Source organism: Hyperolius riggenbachi, chromosome 6 (genome assembly GCF_040937935.1).
Source record: "Hyperolius riggenbachi isolate aHypRig1 chromosome 6, aHypRig1.pri, whole genome shotgun sequence".
NCBI classification, from domain to species: domain Eukaryota; kingdom Metazoa; phylum Chordata; class Amphibia; order Anura; family Hyperoliidae; genus Hyperolius; species Hyperolius riggenbachi.
The window spans coordinates 76,123,028-76,143,540 of record NC_090651.1 but is presented as its reverse complement, the minus strand read 5'-3'; the positions used below and the strand labels follow the sequence as shown (position 1 = coordinate 76,143,540).

Sequence of the window (20,513 nt, the reverse complement as noted above, 5' to 3'; positions counted from 1 at the left end):
GAAGGTAAATATTTACATGGCTGCCGTTCGAAGGGGCATTGCAAGAACACCATGGGACAGAGGAAGCCTCGATAGGATCCAGAGGCCTCCCACTCCCAAGATGAGTACCTCCGAGGGGCATTTTGTTTTCGTACAGATTCTCTTTAAAGGACAACTGAAGCGAAACGGATATAGAGGCTGCTATATTTATTTCCTTTTAAAGAATACTAGTTGCCTGGCTATCTTGCTGATCTTCTGCCTCTAATACTTTTAACCACAAACCCTGAACAAGCATGCAGCATGTCAGGAACCGGCCCGCGGCACGCCTGCGTATACGGTTCCCGACTGCGGGTTTGACCAGACTGAGAGGGGAAGCAGCCTTAGTCAAGCTACAAACAAGGCTGGAACCCCTCAAACACTTCCCACTGCCACCACTAGCGTTGCTAGACACGTTCACTCAGCTATCGAGTGCTCAATGCGCAATCTGCGTTTTCGTATTTGGGTCAGCTTTGCGCTTAGGCCAAATACGGGAACGCCACGCACCCACACACACACACAGTTGCAATCTTACACTGTCGTGAAGCAAAGACCCACTAACAGTCGTTCCGAACGATACTGTTAGCCACTCTGCTGTTGCTACTCGCACTGGCGTTGTTCGTACGTTGGGTCAGCTGCGCGCTTAGGCCAACGTATGACAAACGCCCCCACACACAATGCAATTACAATTTCATACGGTAGTGTTGCTCAAGCGTACAATTAGGCATGAACTTATACACGGTTACACTTCAGTCTCTTCTAGGCTATGAGTGTTAGTTTAGTACGGCAGAAGTCAAACTTATTAAATAATAATTTAATATTCTAGAAAAACATAGAACAATGCAGAACTTAATATATACAAAAAGATTACAAAAAACAAAGTAAAAATGTTACAAGATAAAAGTTACAAAAATAAGAGGTTACAAAGATAACACACACGGATATTTGCGTAAAAATAAACGGGGAAAAAAGAACGTTACCAGCTTAGGTTAGAACGTTGTTTGATGGGAGGACGCCGTTTCGACCAGGAGTCGCGATCCTCCCTAGCTATTCGCTACCTCCGAGAGAAGACAGTCACTAGGCATCCGCCTCTGCTTTTTATACTCTGAGCTACGCCTGTAGGCTGCAACTTCCTTGGGGAGGGGAGGAACTAGGTTTTAATTAAATCTCAGACATATTCCATTTCCAGGTAAAAGTCCATACATCAAAGATTGTGAAGTGAGCCTTTCAACTCCAGGTGAAAACTTGATTACGGCTTTTTCCTGTCTCAGTTCTCAGACATAAATGGGATTTCCAGAGATCCACATACATGAAAAGGGTACTATAGCACCTCCACTAATGATTTAATTTCCACAGGTAAAAAATGGTATCAACAGGACTTCACCCATTTCTAATAGCCTGTCATGTACATTTCAAACGTTCCTGTATTAGTCTCCAGACTCTGGTCCTCTGGCTTTGTGTATTGAGACAATAGGCCGTCTCCTGAGTTCAAACAGTCAGGCAGATAATCCCATTAGCACTCTCAGAGGAACTGCATACAGACTCAAAGCACCTGATATGGTCAAGACAATCACCCATTTCCTTGCCCCAAGCAACTCAAGGTAACCTGCTCCCTTCTGGCAGAAAAAAATGAAAGAATATGTTCCTGTTATCCTTAATATCATCAGCACCTCAATATATCTCCACACAGCAGATCAGGGGTTTCTGACATTGTCAGATCTCACTGGATTAGCTGCTTGTTTGTTTCTGGTGTGAGTTAGACACTACTGAAGCCAAATAGATCAGCAGGGCAGTCAGGCAACTGGTATTATTTAAAAGGAAATAAATATGGCAGCCTCCATATCCCTCTCACTTTAAAGAGTTCAACTCTATTTTAAGCAGTAATGGGATTTTGCACACGTGACCTTTGACAAGTTCACATTAAATTCACATCATTACCCACTTCACAAAGGCATAAATCTACTACTGAATCTTACGGAGTTTAAAGGTGGACATTAACCATACAATTCGCGAAGGATCCGTTTTTGAATTCGATCGTAATATCGATGGGCCGTGCCCACTAACCGAAGTAAAGCTTCTATTCAGTTCAATCAGATTAAAGAGAACCCGAGGTGGGTTTGAAGAATATTATCCGCATACAGAGGCTGGATCTGCCTATACAGCCCAGCCTCTGTTGCTATCCCAAACCCCCCTAAGGTCCCCCTGCACTCTGCAATCCCTCATAAATCACAGCCACGCTGCTGACAAACAGCTTGTCAGAGCTGGCTGTGTTTATCTCTATAGTGTCAGTCTGCTGCTCTCCCAGCCTCCTGCAGAACTCCGGTCCCCGCCTGCATCCCTTCCCTCCCTGCTGATTGGAGGGAAGGGACGGGGACAGGGACCGGAGCTATGCAGGAGGCGGGGGAGCAGCTGAGACTGACACTACAGATGTAAACACAGCCTCACAGCACGGCTGTGATTTATGAGGGATTGCAGAGTGCAGGGGGACCTTAGTGGGGTTTGGGATAGCAACAGAGGCTGGGCTGTATAGGCAGATCCAGCCTCTGTATGCAGATAACATTCTTTAAACACACCTCGGGTTCTCTTTAATGGAATTGATCCAAAAATCATATTGATAGTATGACTTAATCGGATAATTGATCGTCCAAAGAATCGAATCATATCATTAATGTCCACCTTTGGCATATGTTTTACATTTATAGCCGTTTCATCCTGTGAACATAAACGGGCCACTTGAAACTGCTCTGGCATCTTAGTTTTGTGTTATATGATTATTTACGGGGTTTTATATGTGAAGAATTATGTTTATTTTTTCTTCCCACATGTCAGACTGTTAGGAGGCATCTTAAAGGTGAAAAAAATGCCTCACAATATCAGTGCCAAGGTGTAATAAGACAGCAATCATAGTATCAATCATTGCCAGTAACCCTTTACCTTAGGGCAGTGTCAGGATCACAATCGCTATACTCCATGCTCACTAGTTAGCTTCTATCTTGTATTTGAACGGTCTTTTCCTTGCACTCTGCCTGACTTATGACCTTGCCTTTCCCATTCCACTTCAAGGATTCAAGAACAAAGTTACCTGATTTGGCGGGCTGGATTCTGCTCTGAGAGTCGGGCACTTTGCTCAGTAAAGCAGAAGGGAGGTTGGGGTTCAGAAAGGTCATCACATGTGAGCAGTATTTTGCCATTGCCTATTAACTGCTCTGCACTTCCTCACTGCTCCTCGGTTGGGGAAGGAAAGAATTACTGTGTGCACTCAGGAAATCCTCTCCATGTTCATTCAGTTCAGCTCCCATTTCTGCCTTGTGTATAATTACTGGAGAGGCAATAAGGGCAGTTGGTGCATTGTGCTCAGTCACACAGAGATTTACCTGAAGAGTGGCTATTGCAGTGACAGCTGAGGCGGGGCCACAGATCACCCCTCACAGCTCAGACCTGCTAAGCAGTAAAAGGCCATTTATTTCTAACTTTTTAACAAAAGCTAAAGTGACGTTTCAGCCACGATCAGCCACGGTAACTGCTTTAGGGCCTGTTTCCACTACACGCAGATTGGCTGCAGATTGGATGCAGAAAAATGGACTCCAATGAATGCCTATGGGAAAATCTGCATCAGAAAAATTGTGTTTAGTGGAAACAGGCCCATAGACCTTCATGGGAGTCAGTTTTTCTGCATCCATTCTACATCCAATCTGCGTGTAGTGAAAACAGGCCCTTAGTCTAATCGCGGCTGAAATGTCAGACCGCAGGAGGAAAGCGAGGGACTCGCACGTGTTTATGGGGCTGGAGGAAGCCCTGTGTAAGTTTCTTTGTATTTCCTGGTTTACTTTAAAATGCATGAATAAAAACTCATAAATGCGTTTGTGAGTTGTGCATTTCCATGAGTTTTAACTCTTGGCGCGTTGAAATGCACTGCACAGCAACTCACTGCTGTAATGTGAATGATAAAATGAAAGTCTATGGACTTTCATGTTCCCATGTAAAACGCACACTATGTGCTTTGAGTCAAAACTTATTGCAACTCACAGTGTGAAAGAGCCCTAAATTACTATTCCCCCTCCAGGCCGCCATGGATTTAGGGAAAGATGAAATTCGGCTGCTAGCTATTGCTGGCGGCTGAATTGCGCTGCTTTTTTTGTAATTTGGGCACTGTCTTTTGCCGGAGCCCAAATTGCCCTCTGAAAGCTGCTACTGTATAGTTGTAATTCACATTACAGCCTATGGTGACACCCAGTCCAAATATCCGGCACCCTATTTTTCTGCCGCGGTCCAGAGGGTGTAGTGCGTTAATGGGGGGTAGAATACAAATACTTTGAGAATGGTACTCACAAAATGAGGTTGCTATTCAGAGTAACCAACCAATAAAGGTTCGTATACACGTCCGATAAAGATCGTTCGTTACGAACGATTCGTGACGTTTACACGATATTCAAATTAGACGGAAAAGATCGTTCGTAATGAACGATTGTGTACACACGTGAACGATATAAGTATAAAGTACTGAACGACGAACGATTAAAAAATGCGTGCGCAAACGGAAGTGACGTTATGACAGGCAATAAGAACATGCGTTATCGGACGATCTTTGTACACACTGCAACGATTGAACGATTATCTTTCGAAAAAATCCGCCGGGTTGGATCGGTCCGATTGAACGATAACGATCGTTATCGTTCACAAAAACGATCGTTCACACTTTTTGAACGCACGATTATCGTTCCGATTGTCGTTATCGTTCGTTTTTGAACGATCGTTATCGTACGTGTGTACTCAGCTTTAGGCGGGTGGAGAATACAACAGCCTCCGTTCGAGTAACCAGGTCTCTCTATGTCCTGTCGTCTCTTGGGGAAAAAAGGGGAAATCATGTGGCCGGCACAGTATGTGCCAGTGGATTACTGTCCTCCAGTGGAGATTTTATAAACAATAAAAGTACAGAAAAAGGTGTCTTACCACAAAGATGACACAATTGAAAAATTTAGTCTCAGCTGTATCATATAGCCAAATATTGAGCTCCTCCTGAGGCGTTCAATATTCAGCTGTATAATGCAGCCGACACTGAATTTTTGGCCTGAGGAAGTGTGTCCCAAGTACTCACGAAACGCACTGCCGTAGTGCACATAAAAATTTCCTGTATATGCACTATTTCAATTGTCATCTTTGAGGTAAGCCACCCCTTTCTCTTGTATAGATTCATTACACAGAGCGATATATTTCAAGCATTTATGGTAATACCTCAGGTATCCAGAACTCGGTTAAAGTACAACTGTATCAAGAGGGATATGGAGGCTGCCATATTTATTTCCTTTTAAGCAATACCAGTTGCCTGGCAATCCTGCTGATCCTCTACCTCTAATACTTTTACCCATAGCCCCTGAACAAGCATGCAGCAGATCAGGGGTTTCTGACATTATTATCAGATCTGACAAGATTAGCTGCATGCTTGTTTCTGGTGTGATTCAGACACTGCTGCAGCTAAACAGACCAGCTTGGCTGCCAGGCCACTGGTAATGCTTAAAAGGAAATAAATATGGCAGCCTCCATATACTTCTCAATTCAGTTGTCCTTTTACCAGAATTCTTAAGCAACCAGTAAAGAAAATTTTTTCGCCTTGCAGGATGCATAAATCTACTTTTACACATCTTTATACAGTAATAAACCTCTGTTACATTAAGTCTGTCCTTTGTATTATTTTGTTTTTAATTAGTGTACTTCAACATTCATATATAGTTTATGGAAAGTATACAGTGTGGGATATACCATATATACTCGCATATAAGCTGACCCATGTATAAGCCAAAGTACCCACTTTTCCCTCAGAAACCAGGAAAAAGTGATTGACTCGTGTACAAGCCCCCCTCCCCAATGTAGCCCCCTCCACAGTAGCCAGATACTCCCCCAGTACAAGTCAGCCCCCTTCCCCATAGCCAGATGTGCTCCGGGATGATACAGCTGTGTCTCAAGAAGCCACTAGATGGCGTCATAGATATGAGACATAGCGATTGCCACACAGGAAGAATCCACGATCATTGCACCACTGACATGTTGCTTGCACTCCACTCCACAAGCCAGGGAACACAGGAAGTCTTGAGCAGCACACTCTGCACACCATGTTGCAGGGGATGGGAGGCATGTACACAGCAGGGCACAAGCTGGTAAGAACAGGTTAACTAGTGCTCAATCCTTACGCTCCTCTGCCAGTAACAAAACCTGCTCCACCATCTGTTTTGCTCCACTGACTCGCATATAAGCCGAGGGGGTAACTTTTCAGCACATTTTTTATGCTGAAAAATTAGGCTTATACGCGAGTATATACAGTAGTACTCGTTGCTGCTGGATAATGGGGGTTTTACTGTGTTTCTTTTAGTTTGCTGACTGTGACCTACAGGTAATGAAAACCCAAAATTCAATATATCAGTACTCACATTTGGCTGTATGAAAAGGTGAATATGTTGCATTGAATAAGGCGGTTGTGAACCTTTTGAATGTTTGTTTGATATTATCATGTCAGACACAGCTGGTCTGGTATATAACTAATGCTCTCTTAGTTCAGAACCTGACTAGATGGTATGTATGGGAGGGACAGCTGCAAGTACAAAATGTTACGATAACCTGAGTCATGTTAAGGAGTAGTGTTCCAGCTGGGAAGGATGAAGCATCAGTCACGTGAAGGGCAATGTGTAACGCAACTCTGTCACTCTTTCCAATCATAATGGTGCTTTACTGCTGGCATTATCCAGGTTTGTGCCCAGACTCCAGTGACATGATCAACCTTCCTCCTAGGCAACCCATATCTGCAATTCCAGCAGTGTCTCTCATCACATTACCAGTTGGGATGTTCCCAAGGGTCGCATAATGAGAGACGCTGCTGTAGCCATGGAGATGGGATGCCTAGGAGGAAGGTAGCTCATGTCGGCATCTTAAGAGGTGTGTTACTTTCCCCCACCACTCGCCACTCTGCAGTTCGGGGGGCCTGCTGCGGGCGTACGTGTAATCGATTCGCCGGTGAGTTCGGCACCGGGAGAACCAAATGGCGGCTCTTCCTGCTGCAGCAAAACTCCCTGGCAGCGTTAAATACTGTTCCCCCTCCCAGTTGTCGCAGCTCAGAGGGGGATGTACTTTGGGGTCTGGCAGCCGCCGGAGCCCCGAATTACCGTTACGGACCCCGCGCAGCACGAAATTGCTGCTATGGCGTGCCTGGATTCAGCGCCCTGTGTGTATTTAGAGAGTTTAGCCTGTCTAATTCCCCTTCATCTTTGACTAATCACAAGTTGTAATTTGATCCCTCAGCTTCGTCAGCTGACTGCCACAGCAGAGAGGCTATTTTGAAAGCACAGAATGTTAATATGCCTACTTCTGTGAAAGCAGGAAGTATATACACTGCAAGATTCATTTCAGGATTTGTATCATCTGTAACAAAGGAATGTTTTTCTTTGAAGGCTACTATACTGTTGCGTATCTTTTAAAGCGGAGAGAAAGTTCTGAGTTCAGGTCCGCTTTAACTGTTGCGTGATATTGGTGACAGGTTGGTGGGCTTTTTGGCCAATGAGAGCAGCTTAGTGAGGGCCTGAGCCCACTGCTGGGTTTATTAAAAGGCATGCTTTTTTCAAGCGTTTTTGAAACACATCTTAACGCGTTAAAGTGGTATTGTCACCATAAAAATCAAATTTCAACAGCAACTGGTCTGAGTGTATTAAGTGATAAAGATGCTAATGCTGCATTCAAAACTTTTTCTGCTGTTATGGATTGTAGTTATCACATACATTAGGAGCACTGGCCCTAGTGCCAAACAGTGCCTAAGAGTTGAATGCTGGGAGTTCTTTTTATCTATAATATATTCCTCCTCTTCCATTTATTTCCCTGCCTAGCTGCTTATCAGTAACACTCTCTGACTACTTGTGTTTACAAGCAAGGCTGAGGTGACTCAGTGATTGGATGTATATTTTAAAAAAAAGACAGTGCAGTTCCTAGTATACACCTCAGTGGGAGCGTCTGAAGACTCTGGGAGGAGGGCAGCTAATGAATACACAATGAGCAAGAGAAGGGGGGGGGGGGAGAACAAGAGTCAGGGAGTATATGATGTCAGCATTAGCTTGGCAAGATGGCCACTGCCTAGAATAGGATTTTCTGCTTTTCCTTTATAAAATTCACAGGAATCATTACGTGGATAGCACAACACATCTGTTACGTAAGTATAAGTAGTATTTATCTACTTATATATGTTTTTCATTTCTAGGTTAGCATGGGTGTCGCTTGTTCTTTAAAACTTCTTACAACACATTTCGAAAACACTTGTAAAAACTTTTTAATGCGTTTTTATAAATGCAGCTGTGGACTCAGGCCCTGAGGGAGGAAGGGGTGAGTGCATTTTATGGCAATCACCCACAAACACTGGGATAAAGGCAGATCTGTTAAATACGAGTTTGCTTATGGCCCTTTGTGTAGCCATTTATGTTGAAACAATATGTCTGCCACAGGGGAGGAAATGTATCAGTTGTTTTAATGTCACAATTTGGGTTTGACACAGAATATGTTGCAACTTAAGTGTCAATTGATTTGCAATAGAGTTTCCATGACTGTGATGGTTCTGTGAGCTTCAGCCTTGGGGTTTTAGACAGTCATGCTAAAGTCTGTAGCGGTCTGCCTATTTCAGAGATGTGTGCTTTAGTTGTAATCAGGGAAATTTATGAATCCTGCAGGCATGCTGTCCAGATACAGACCAGTCCATGCTGTCTCCATAAATGCCCAATCATGCTTTCTGTCGGTTTCCTAGAATAAAACTGAACAAATATTGAGAATGAGCCCATTTGATATAGTTTTGTACTGTAATTCGGGCATTGTCCACCAGGGGGTGCCCTCTCCCTGCTAGTTCTCATGTCTCTAATCTTTATTTCTGGTTCTCTACCTGTAGGTGACAGAAGAGGAATATCTCATTCAAGAGCTCCGGAAAATTGAGAGCAGAAAGAAGGAGCGAGAGAAGAAGGCGCAGGACCTGCAGAAACTCATCACTGCTGCTGACACCACCACAGAACTGCGCCGGGCCGAACGCAAAGCCACAAAGAAGAAGCTTCCACAGAAGAAAGAAACCGAGAAACCTGTAAGATTCTCGGTGTACAAATTTCATTGCCTTTCACTAATTGCTATTCACATTTCCTCACACCATAATGATAAATGTGTAGCAGGCACACTTATTTCTTAAAGTGTACCCGAGGCGAACTTCAGGTTAAAAAAATACATGCTTACCTAGAAAAGAGGGAAGCCTCTGGATCCTATGAACCCACGAAGAAAACCGACAAAGGCTTAATTAGATTACAGGACCTAGTGCGTCAGTTGGAGTATTGCCGCGCCTGTGCAGTAAGGGCCGTTCTCACTACAAAGTAGTAAAACTCTTAGCGCTACCATTTTGCGCTGGTGATTTTACCGCAATTAGCACAGTAAAATCGCTGTACACTCCCGCAATTCCCGTCGATCGCGTTCAGCGCTTATTTAAGCATTTTACAGCGATTGCTTGAGAATCGCTGCAAAATACTGCAGGCAACATGTTTCGCGATAGACGTTAATTGCGGAGTGCCCACGATTGGCAGCAGTGAAATTACTGCCATATAGTTATAATTGCGCGCTACGGCGATTAACGGGATAGAACGGCAATGCTAGAAAAAAAAACCTAGAGCCATTATCTGTCAAATGAAAAATCTAATTTAACATGATGTCCAGAAAAGTAAATAGAAGGCAAAGTACTCTTTATCTTGCTGAGGAAACACTGCTGATTAGGTTTTAGTACTGGAAAGTTCAAAGGGTCTTAACTTCTGTTTGTTTTGCAGCTGAACAAACCAGCATTTAAATCATGGCTGCTGTTTAGAATTCATTCTTAAAAATTCCGATTTTTTTTTTTCTTCTTAAAGGGAAGGTCCAAGCAAAAAAAAAAATGAGTTTCACTTACCTGGGGCTTCTACCAGCCCCATGTAGCCATCCTGTGCCCACGTAGTCACTCACTGCTGCTCCAGTCCCCCGCTGGCAGCTTTCTGACCTCGGAGGTCAGGGCCACATTGCGTACATTTTTACGCATTCCAGCTAGTGCAGGAACAAAAATGTATGCGTTGCACCACTAACGCGTAAAAATTTATGTGTTAATGTTCCTGCACTAGCGGGAATGTGTAAAAATGTACGCAATTCGACCCTGACCTCCGAGGTCAGAAAGCTGCCAGCGGGGGACTGGAGCAGCAGTGAGTGACTATGAGGGCACAGGATGGCTGCATGGGGCTGGTAGAATCCCCAGGTAAGTGAAACTCATTTTTTTTTTTTTTTGCTTGGACCTTCCCTTTAAAAAGCAAATTCAGATCTTTTTTAAGAGACACTGAAGTCTCTTAAAAATTCTTTTTGTATCCCAAAATATTGTTTAATATATTAGCCCTAACTAAACCACCGCTTCCCCGCTGCTGTACAGTATCTAAATCCCCCCCAAACTCGCCCTCCCTCTCCCCTGCAAAATCCACAACTTTTTTGGTCGTGGATTTTTCTGCCCCTGTGCGCTTCCGTGTGAGGCAGGGCTATGAGCTGCAGCTCTGCGCGTATCCCCGCCCCTCTCAGTGAAGGAAGACTGAGAGGGGCGGGGAGAGGCGGCGATCCGGGCTGACAAGCGCGCTGAGAGGCAGAGCTGCGGCTCATAGCTCTGCCTCTCACTGAAGCGCTGCCCGGATTGCCTTCCGGGGAGTTCGGGGGGATTTAGATGGTGTACAGTGGCGGGGATGCGGTGGTTTAGTTAGGGCTAATATGTTAAACAATATTTTTTGGGGAAAAAAGGATTTTTTAGGGACTTCAAAGTCTCTTTAAACTGAAAATAAAAATATGACACACTGTTCTGTTACTGATTTTCTATACTATCTAAATCTAAACATGAACATTCATAAGTTTTATGTTCAGTTTAGCGGAGCCGAGATGAAAAGCTAACTATAACAAGTAACTTGTCTATATATCTTATCTAAAGTTTAGATAGTTTACACAGCACATCTAGATACAAACAGCTTCAACAGTATATGATTATTTATTCCTTTGATACAATGAGGGCAGCCTTGTCACATTACACACAGGCAAGCTGATAGCATCTCCAGCCCTCAGCCTGTGACAAATTCACTCCTTCCCTCTGCCTCTATAATCTCTGGCTAGTAACCTCCTGCCCAGACTGAGCTCACATAAGCCCTTGCTATATGGGTCTGAGTGCCAAGGCACTCTGGAGAAGCTGTGGGCGAGGCTTGTTTAGTTTATAGGGAATTGGAGTATTAAAGCATTCTGATTACCCACAGCCGCAGGTTTTTTTTGCAGCTATTTTTTTTTTTATCATGTAGCTAGCTTAGCGCTAGCTACATAATTCCCCCTCCCTGCTCGTTCCCTCCCACCCTTCCGATCGCCGCCGGCGATCATGCCCATCAGGAAATCCCGTTCTGAACGGGATTTCCCTGAGGGCTACCCTGTCGCCATGGTGACGAACGGAATGACTTCATCGATCCACCCCATAGCGCAGCCTAGCGGCGATTGGCCAGGGGTATGCAGGGGGTGAGCCCTGTATCGCGGCGGATCAGTGGCGAGCGGCAGCGATCGGTAAGACACGCAGCTAGCAAAGTGCTAGCTGCGTGTATAAAAAAATAAATATCCAAATCGGCCCACCAGGGCCTGAGAAATCCACCGCGCCGTTACTGGACAAGCTGATCTCGTCCGTAACGCCCAGCAGGTTAAAACAAAACAAAAAAAGTATTTGTCTAGAGGAACGCCCTATAAACTATATGAAATTAACAAAATTATGCAATGAGTAAAAGTTTATCTTGGTTCCACTTTAAGTGAAACCGGATGCAATTCTGTTTAAGGCATGGGGCCTGGGGGGGGGGGGGGGGGGGGTTGGGGTACTTATTTCGGGAGGGGAAAGCCTCTGCATCCTAATGAGGCTTCCCCTGTCCTCTTCACCCTCTGGAAACAAAATGCTGGCAGCCCCAGAGCAGCAGTGATGTTAATATTTACCTTCCTGGCTCCGGCACTTGGTGGGCTCTGGCGGAAATAGCCAAGCCCAATCGGGTCCGCTCTACTGCGCCAGGCGCAAGTTGCCTGCACAGTAGAGCAGACCCGATTGGGCTTGACTATTTCTGCCAGAGCCCATCGAAAAGCTGCTACTGCGCCAGAGCCAGGAAGGTAAATATTGCAGGTGCTACTACACCACAGACGACAAGCTTGTCTGCTGTATTTTCAGGGGCTGCCGGCGCTGGATCCTGGAGGGTGAGAAGGTCGGGGAAGCCTCATTAGGATCCAGAAGCTTCCCCCTTCCGAGGTGAGGAACCCCCAGGGGATGTTTTTTGTTTTTTTTTACAGTTTTACTTTTTGTTACAAATGCTGCCTCTTAGAAAACCTAACCTGCTTTGCAAATTGAGAGTCATAGAGCACACAGGTTTAATGTTTACTTGTACAATTTTTTCTTTTTGTTTATGATAGTGACCTTTAAACATTTTAAAGTGTCACCATCCCCATGAGCCCTGAATGGGGGATTCTGAAACTTGTAGTTCCCCTGCAGTTATAGCATGTATGTATACTGGGCCTGCACATTCTTACATGGTGCTTGTTTTCAGGATCGCTTGCAGAAGCACGCTCTGGCCTTCCTTGGTTTAATTGCATGTGCCATGTTGTCAGGTATTTGTTTTTGCAAATATTTGGAATTAGCACCTCCTGTGTGTCTGGAGGCGATGGCTCGCTTCTGATGGGCGCTGGCATAAAATCATTGAGACGTGTCAGGCCGCCCTTGTGCAGCGTGCATGTTAAGAGCCCTCGCTGCTGCTCTGTTTACGCTCAGGGGGCAATCAGGAAACCTTGAATCAATAGCAAGGACGCTGCCGCTCCCCTGAGCTCCCTTTCTGGGTGTTTAATGGCTGCAATCAAACAGCTATTGAGCCAAGTAACTAGGCACTGCTCTAGGGCGTCTCCGGCCTCTCAGGGGTTAATCACGTCCTTTAGAGCTGTCGGAAACAAGCAATCAGTGCACACTGAATACACGTGTGCAAGTCTGCACAGGTGTGTGGAATGGAATCTCTCTTCCTCGCATTGATGGGCCATACACGCTAAAAGAATATGAGGCTGAAGGGAAGAGGGAGGCATGGCACAGATAGAGATGCGGATCCCATGCCGGTGTAATACCTACTGGCATGAAGCAAGTGCTGAGGGACCCACTCACGTGATATTGGCTGCTGGTCATGCTAGCACATTGTATGCTTGGGAAAGGGTGGGGGGGGGGGTTCACTTGTGATAACAGCCACAGCCTGCTTTGGTCCTCAGTGGCCATCTGGTAAGGAAGGGCAATCAGTAGCTGGAAAAGACGCCAAAAATAATTAAAGTGGAACTCCAGGTAAAAACCAAAATCCTTCAGCACATTAATTTCTGTATGAAAGAGTTTATACATGTACTAGAATTTGTAATCCAGCAGCAAAATATTTAGGCCCTGTTTTCACTGGATGACTCTACACCTATGCTGCTACGAAGCCGCAGCCAAATCGCTATAACTATGCTATGTTGCTGACAGCGCTAATGTTTTCTCCGCACGGGATTTTAGATGCAGCCTATTGATTCAATAGGTTGCAATTTTGCATCCCAAATTGCGTGCCGATAACTGCTACAATCTGCAGCTCGGGGAAATAGGCCCTTATGGACAGCATCTCACTGTGTTTCCTGCTTATCTTATCTCAGGGCCCGTTTCCACTAGACCAATACAAGTGGATGGGACTGTTTCCACTTGTCAGGATTTCTGAGCGGTTTTCTGTGCAGAAAAAATCTGCACTGCAGAGCCATCAGCATTCGCACACCGCAAAAGCGCCACACCGCAATGTAATTAATAGGAAAAACGCATGCGTTTTTGCCATGCGTTTTTCTATGCATTTTCATATGCATTTTTGTGTAAAACAATGTAAAAAGCACACCAGCATTGACATGGTTAAAAATGCTTGGCCACAAAACGCATACGAAATTGCATAGAAAAACGCATGAAAAAACGCATCCGCATGCACAATCGCACATGCGTTTCCGCACGGGAATGGCACCGCACCAATGGAAACATAAGTCTGAAGCAGATTATGCATTATTATTTATTTATTTATTTGTTGTATTTATAAAGCGCCAACATATTACGCAGCGCTGGACATTAATTTAGGTTACAGACAATATTTAGGGGTGACAAACAGCAATATGACAATACAGGAATACAAGAAAACCAGATCACACAGCACAGTATGAGTACAAGGTAATGCTTAGTCAGTCACTGGATGGGAGTATGGAGTTAGGCAAGTTAGGTTCACTCAAATGCATAGCATGGGTGCACAGTAATAGAGGTGTATGATCAGGTAGGACACAAAAGGAGTGAGGCCCCTGCCCAAAGGCTTACAATCTAGAGGGAGAGGTAGGGACACGAGAGGTAGGGGACCAGAGTTCGGCTGTGGGTTTAGAGCAATTGTGAGGGGTGGTAGGCAAGAGTGAAAAGGTGAGTTTTGAGGGCCTTCTTGAAGGTGTTGAAGGAGGGGGCTGCCCTAATGGGTGGAGGTAGGGAGTTCCATAGTGTCGGAGCGGCTCTTGAGAAGTCTTGGAGGCGTGCATGGGACTGGGTGATGCGGGGGACGGTCAGGCGAAGTTCATTGGAGGAGCGGAGTGAGCGGCTTGGTGTGTATCTCTGAGTAAGATCAGAAATGTAGGTTGGACAGGTTTTGTGGATGGATTTGTAGGTCAGACACAATATCTTGAATCTGATTCTGGACTGGATAGGAAGCCAGTGGAGGGATTCACGGAGGGGAGCCGCCCTGGTGGAGCGATGGGAGGAGTGGATAATTCTGGCAGCCGCATTCATGATGGACTGCAGTGGGGCTATTCGGGTCTTAGGGAGTCCAGACAGAAGGGCATTGCAGTAGTCGAGGCGGGAAATTATGAGGGAATGGATGAGGAGTTTGGTGGTGGCAGGGGTCAGGAAAGGGCGAATCTTACAGATGTTACGAAGGTGGAAGTTGCAGGACTTTGTGAGGTTTTGGATGTGGGGAGTGAAGGAGAGTGCGGAGTCCAGGGTGACACCCAGACAGCGGGCTTGAGAGGTAGGGTGAATAGTAGTGTGGTTAACAGTGACCTGCACATCTGGGAGGTCCAGGGATGACTGGGGTGGGAAGATCATAAATTCCGTTTTGTCTAGATTTAGTTTTAGGAACCTAGCGGACATCCAGGAGGAGATGGCAGATAGGCAGGAGGAGACCTTGTCCATGGTAGTGGTGGATATGTCAGGGGTGTGGAGATAGATTTGGGTGTCATCTGCATACAGATGATAGTTAAAACCCATGGAGGAGATAACCTTGCCAATGGAGGATGTGTATAGGGAGAACAGTAGGGGGCCAAGGACCGAGCCTTGGGGGACTCCCACTGAGAGGTAGTTGGGGGTGGACGAGGACTCATTGAAGGAGGTCGTGAAGGAGCGGTTGGAGAGGTAGGATGAAAGCCAGGTCAGGGCGAGATCGTGAATGCCCATGGATTGGAGGGACTGGAGGAGTAGGGGATGATCTACTGTATCAAAAGCTGCTGAAAGGTCAAGGAGGAGGAGAATGGTGTATTTACCTTCAGCTTTAGCTAAGGCAAGGTCATTGACCACTTTGGTGAGAGCCGTTTCGGTTGAGTGGGCAGGCCGAAATCCAGATTGCAGTGGGTCTAGTAGTGAGTTGGCATTGAGGTACTGGGTCAGGCGTTTGTGAACCAGACGCTCAAGGAGTTTTGAGGCGAAGGGGAGGAGGGAGATCGGGCGGTAGTTGGAGGGTAGCGAGGGGTCGAGGGAGGGTTTCTTGAGCAGAGGCAGTACAGTGGCCTGATTCCACCTGGTTACATTTCTGGTCACTAAAAAAAAAAAACATGAAAATGCAAATGAGGCAGGAGTGAAACTTTACCCTTTAGGTCAATGCCAGCTCCTAATACACACCTCATGATTACAAACTTTACACATATATGCTTTGATATATGAATACTGTTCACTGAAGGATTTCAGTTTGGGCAAAAGATGGGCTTTACAAATTATGGTACAGAGATAGAATTATATAAGTCTGAAAATTCCAGGCTAAACAGGTGTCTTGTCAGTCTAGATTTGAATAGCTCCACTTTACTGGGTGTAGTAGGGAATTCCAAAGGGTAGGGGCAGCATGACAGAAAGCTCTGGTTCCAAAGGTTTTGATGTGCACTCTGGGAGTGACCATGTTTATAGAGCCTGCTGATCTGAGGTTGTGAGAGGTGTGGTGCAGCTTCAGCAAGTCCTTCATGTATCCAGGGCCCAAATTGTGCAGGGATTTGAATGTCATCAATCCAGTCTTGAAGAGTATTCTCCATTTTACAGGTAGCCAGTGCAGTGAGCGAAAAACCGATGTCATTTGACAGTGATAAGGCTGGTTTGTTAGCAATCTGGCAGCAGCACACTATTAACATTATAACATTTACTGCTATTGCATCCCAAAGAAAGTAGTAATTGCTAGGTTTTTTTAGTTCTTCACGTAAATCCAAACCACCCCACAATGCAGATAAAAGGACAAAGATATGAATAAAGCTGGCTATACACATTTCACATAGTGACAAAGGGGTCAATCCCTCTCTGATCTGATGAGAGAGGGATCGAATCCCCCCACCCACTGCGCATGGATTTTCAATAGATTTCCTCCTGAAATCTTTAGAAAACTTATCAAACTGCATTTCATACAGTACAACACTATGGTCTGTCCAGCTACTGCTACTCGCCCCGCTGCACCCGATTGACTGATTTTTGCTGTGAATCAATCAAATTTATGATCGATGCAGCATCTTGCACTGATATTTTTTTAGCAGGTTTGATCAGAAAGATCGAATCTGCCGGTGGAAATCAGGGTGTACAGTATAGCCATTTTAAGATTAGGAAAAAAAGCAAAATTTAGGCCGGGTTCACACATAAAAGGTATCCAGTTCTGTCCTGTCAGTTTTTGACACTTGACATCAGTATTGTAGGAGTTTTCTATGGCTTAGTTCACACACAAATCTCTACATTTCCGGTCCTGTCAGCTTCGCGTCAGTTTTGTATGAGTTTTCGATGGCTTGATTCACACATAAAAGGTGTACATGTCTAGTCCTGTCAGATTTGTATCACTTTTCTATGGATGTGTTGACACATAAAAGGTGTACAGTAAACAGTTGTCCTGAGTGCCCAATCTAAATTTCTGCTTCAACAGTCACTGAAATGTGAGTGGTTGTTTTGGGAAACTGCTCCACTTATGCTTAGATTTTCAGTGCTTTGGTCTTGATAAATCGGCTATGTTGGTTTCAATTCTGGTAGGCTTAGCGTCTATTTTACCGCTTACGCAGTATTTTACCGCATGCGGTAAAAGCAGTTTGCTATTCTGGTAGGTTTTAGTCTGAAATTCACGCATGCGGTACATTAGTTCATGAAATGTGCAGTCATTTTGTGTTATTTTACCCAAAATCAGAATTCTCATGAAAAATAGGGGGCGTGTTGGCACTTAATTTACCGATCAGTGTAAGACCTGCCTGTACCTGGAGGCAAAGCCAATATGTGTGTGATCTGTATTTTTACAGGGGATGCCTATAAATTTACTTTCCACAGGTTGCTGCTACATAATCAAGTACCCCCCCCCCCCTCCCCCCCCCCTTTCCAAGGTCTATCATAACTCATGGAGGCCAATTAAATACTATTATTATTTACCACATGCTTATCACTAAAATACTGTACTTTTTCCGCTCTTTTTACCACATTTTCAGAGATGCAGAATTCAGAATTGCCCAAAAAACCTGGAAATACTGATTGTGGTATTTTTCCGGCAAAAATACGATTACGGCACATAGCTACCAGAACTGAGGTGATTGTGCCTGAATTAAATGATACAGTACTTCATTTTACCAGCCTAGGACCTGCCTCCGCTGCCTGAGTGTCCACATCTGGCATCTCTAAACTATCAGACTGATTTTTGGTAGAGATTGGTTTATGCTAGTTGTTACCAGACTCTTGAAGGAGACAGTGCCCAGTGATCGCCTCAACTGAGGGTAATCTAGCAGATGCACAAGGCTTTTTATGCAGGTGGAACATCTTGTTTTTCCAGTGGCTGGAAAGTGTAATGGTTAGGGCTCTACCTCTGACACAGGAGACCTGGGTTCAAATCTCGGCTCTGCCTGTTCAGTAAGCCAGCACCTATTTCAGTAAGGAGTTTCTTGGGCAAGTCTCCTTAACACTGCTACAGCCTACTGAGTGCGCTCTAGTGGCTGCCTCGCAAGCGCTTTGAGTCCGACAGGAGAAAGGCGCTATACAAATACTGCCATTATTATTATTAAAGGTCATAGTGTTGTTACAGGGGGCCTATTCAAGTTATGAAGAACAACTCTTGGATTTTTGTATTGAGCCTTAGCAGGGTTTTCTTGTTGAACATGCTGAGCATTATTGTGTTCAGAGCAGACAAGGGCTTGCCCTTTTCACAACAAACTTCTGTTTGCTTTAAAATTCTTTCAGAGCCTAAAGTGGCAGCTAACATTAACCATTAACCAACCAGATGACACACATTTGTAAACTACAGGATCTATTTCTGTTCACAGTGCATTTCCATGCTGAGATATATATATTTTTTTATTAATTAATTATATTTTGTATTCTCTCCTCAGGCTGTACCTGAAACAGCTGGCATCCGATTCCCAGATTTCAAATCGGCAGGCGTGACTCTGCGCAGCCAAAGGGTAACGTATATCTTCTTTTATACTACACTAAGCTCCTCCTCTTCTCTTACCAAGACACTTGCTAGCCCCGTCTCTGCAGCACACTTTTCCTACACTACAATTTTCAGTTTACAACTTCCCCAGACAGAAAAGCTAAATGAAGAGCAAACTTATTTGGGTGCCTGCTACATAGCTAGTGCGGGGCTGCAGCTCGCATGGCAGGTGCCCTTTTGTCAACCAGGGGTTAAGGTTAGGCAGGGCAAGGTAAAGGTTATGTTCGGGGGTTAAGGTAAGTTGCCCACCAGAGGGTTAAGGTTAGGCAGGGCAAGGTAAAGGTTATGTTCGGAGGTTAAGGTAAGTTGCCCACCAGAGGGTTAAGGTTAGGTGTTCACCAGGGTGGGTTAAAGTTAGACGATTACCGGAGGGGGGGTTGGGCACCACCAGGAAGAAGGTTAAGGTTTGGTATCAGGAAAGGGGGGGTCTTAAGGTTGGGCACCACCAGGGAGGGGGTTCTGTGCAATCTTCCCTGATGAGAAGGTTACCGTGTAGAAGATAAAGGGGAAAGAGGGGCCCAGAGAAGGTAAAATGCATTAAAAACAAGTAAAATGAAAAAAGTGAGGTGGCTTACCTCAATGAAGACAAATTCACGTATTGATAGAATTTTATTGCACTGGCAACGTGTTTCGTGGGTGCATACCCACTTCCTCAGGCCAAATAGCAGTGCCTAATAGTGCTTGTAGCCACAAGTAAGGCGTTTCTACCTTGTAGAACCTCTGTTAACCTCCTTGGTGGTAATCCCGAGTCAGGCTCGGCATGAAAAAAACATTCAGTAAGCGGTAATCCTGAGTGCCTGGTTCGGGGTAGGCGGCGGGAGATGCATGCAGAGACTGAAGAGCAGCGGGCATGGGTAACTCCTCTCCCCCGGGATCCAGATGCTGACAACCTGTATTCTTCTGGGCCTCGGAGGCTCTCGATCCCTCAAATGAGATCGCAGTTTGTCACGTGATGACAGACGCCAATCTCACCATAAGGGTAGAGTGCTACCTAAAGGACAGGAGAGAGAATTGCAGCGTTCGATCCCGAGGAGATGAGTAATGTGCAGGGGCTGCTACAGATCTCTCTGGGGGTATGATATTTTTCCTGTTTTTAGGGACTAAAACAGGCCTGGGCAATGTTTACACGGTCCGGGCTGCATACTTAAAATTCCACCCCGCTCCCTTCCTGTAAAATTGCGCGTGCGCAGCGGGGAATGTGAAACTCTCTGGCTCACGGAAGTCTCACGTCTCCATGGCAACAGGACCTCACAGCATATTACAGGTCACGTGACATCCTGTTGCCATGGAGACGCGACGCCGGACTTCAGTGAGTGAGGTGAGTTTCAAATTCCCCGCTGCCCACGTGGAATTTCACAGGGAGGGAGGGGAAAGCTGTAACAGCACCCGCTGTAGTTTGCCCAGCGCTGGTCTAAAAACTCATGAAAATATTGTACCGCTTTTAGATCCTGAAGAATCATACCACCAAGGAGATTAAGTTTTGTATAGCTTCCTATATTCCCATTGGTGGGAGTCTTCTTTTTTTTTTCGTGACAGGAAGTGAAACTGTGAACATCCTGAAAGATATCCTAATCCAAACTCTATTCCAAAATAAAGAAGTGGCTGAAATATTCAGCACTGGGGGCTTGTTACCCTTATCCTTGTTCACTACCTAAAAAGGTATCCATTCATTGTATAATTTTTTTGTGTCTGATCGTATTTTCGATCAGATTATTCAGATCATAT

At 45.1% G+C, this 20,513-nt stretch overlaps 1 protein-coding gene across 1 annotated transcript in view; it reads left to right on the top strand.

The window, feature by feature from the left end:
* Positions 1-20,513, top strand: part of DMAP1 (DNA methyltransferase 1 associated protein 1) — a 102,671-nt gene that overhangs the window by 42,258 nt on the left and 39,900 nt on the right. Inside the window, exons 7-8 of the mRNA XM_068239546.1 lie at positions 8,924-9,109; positions 18,685-18,756. Coding sequence (XP_068095647.1) covers positions 8,924-9,109; positions 18,685-18,756 — 258 coding nt within the window. The remainder of the gene's footprint in view (positions 1-8,923; positions 9,110-18,684; positions 18,757-20,513) is intronic.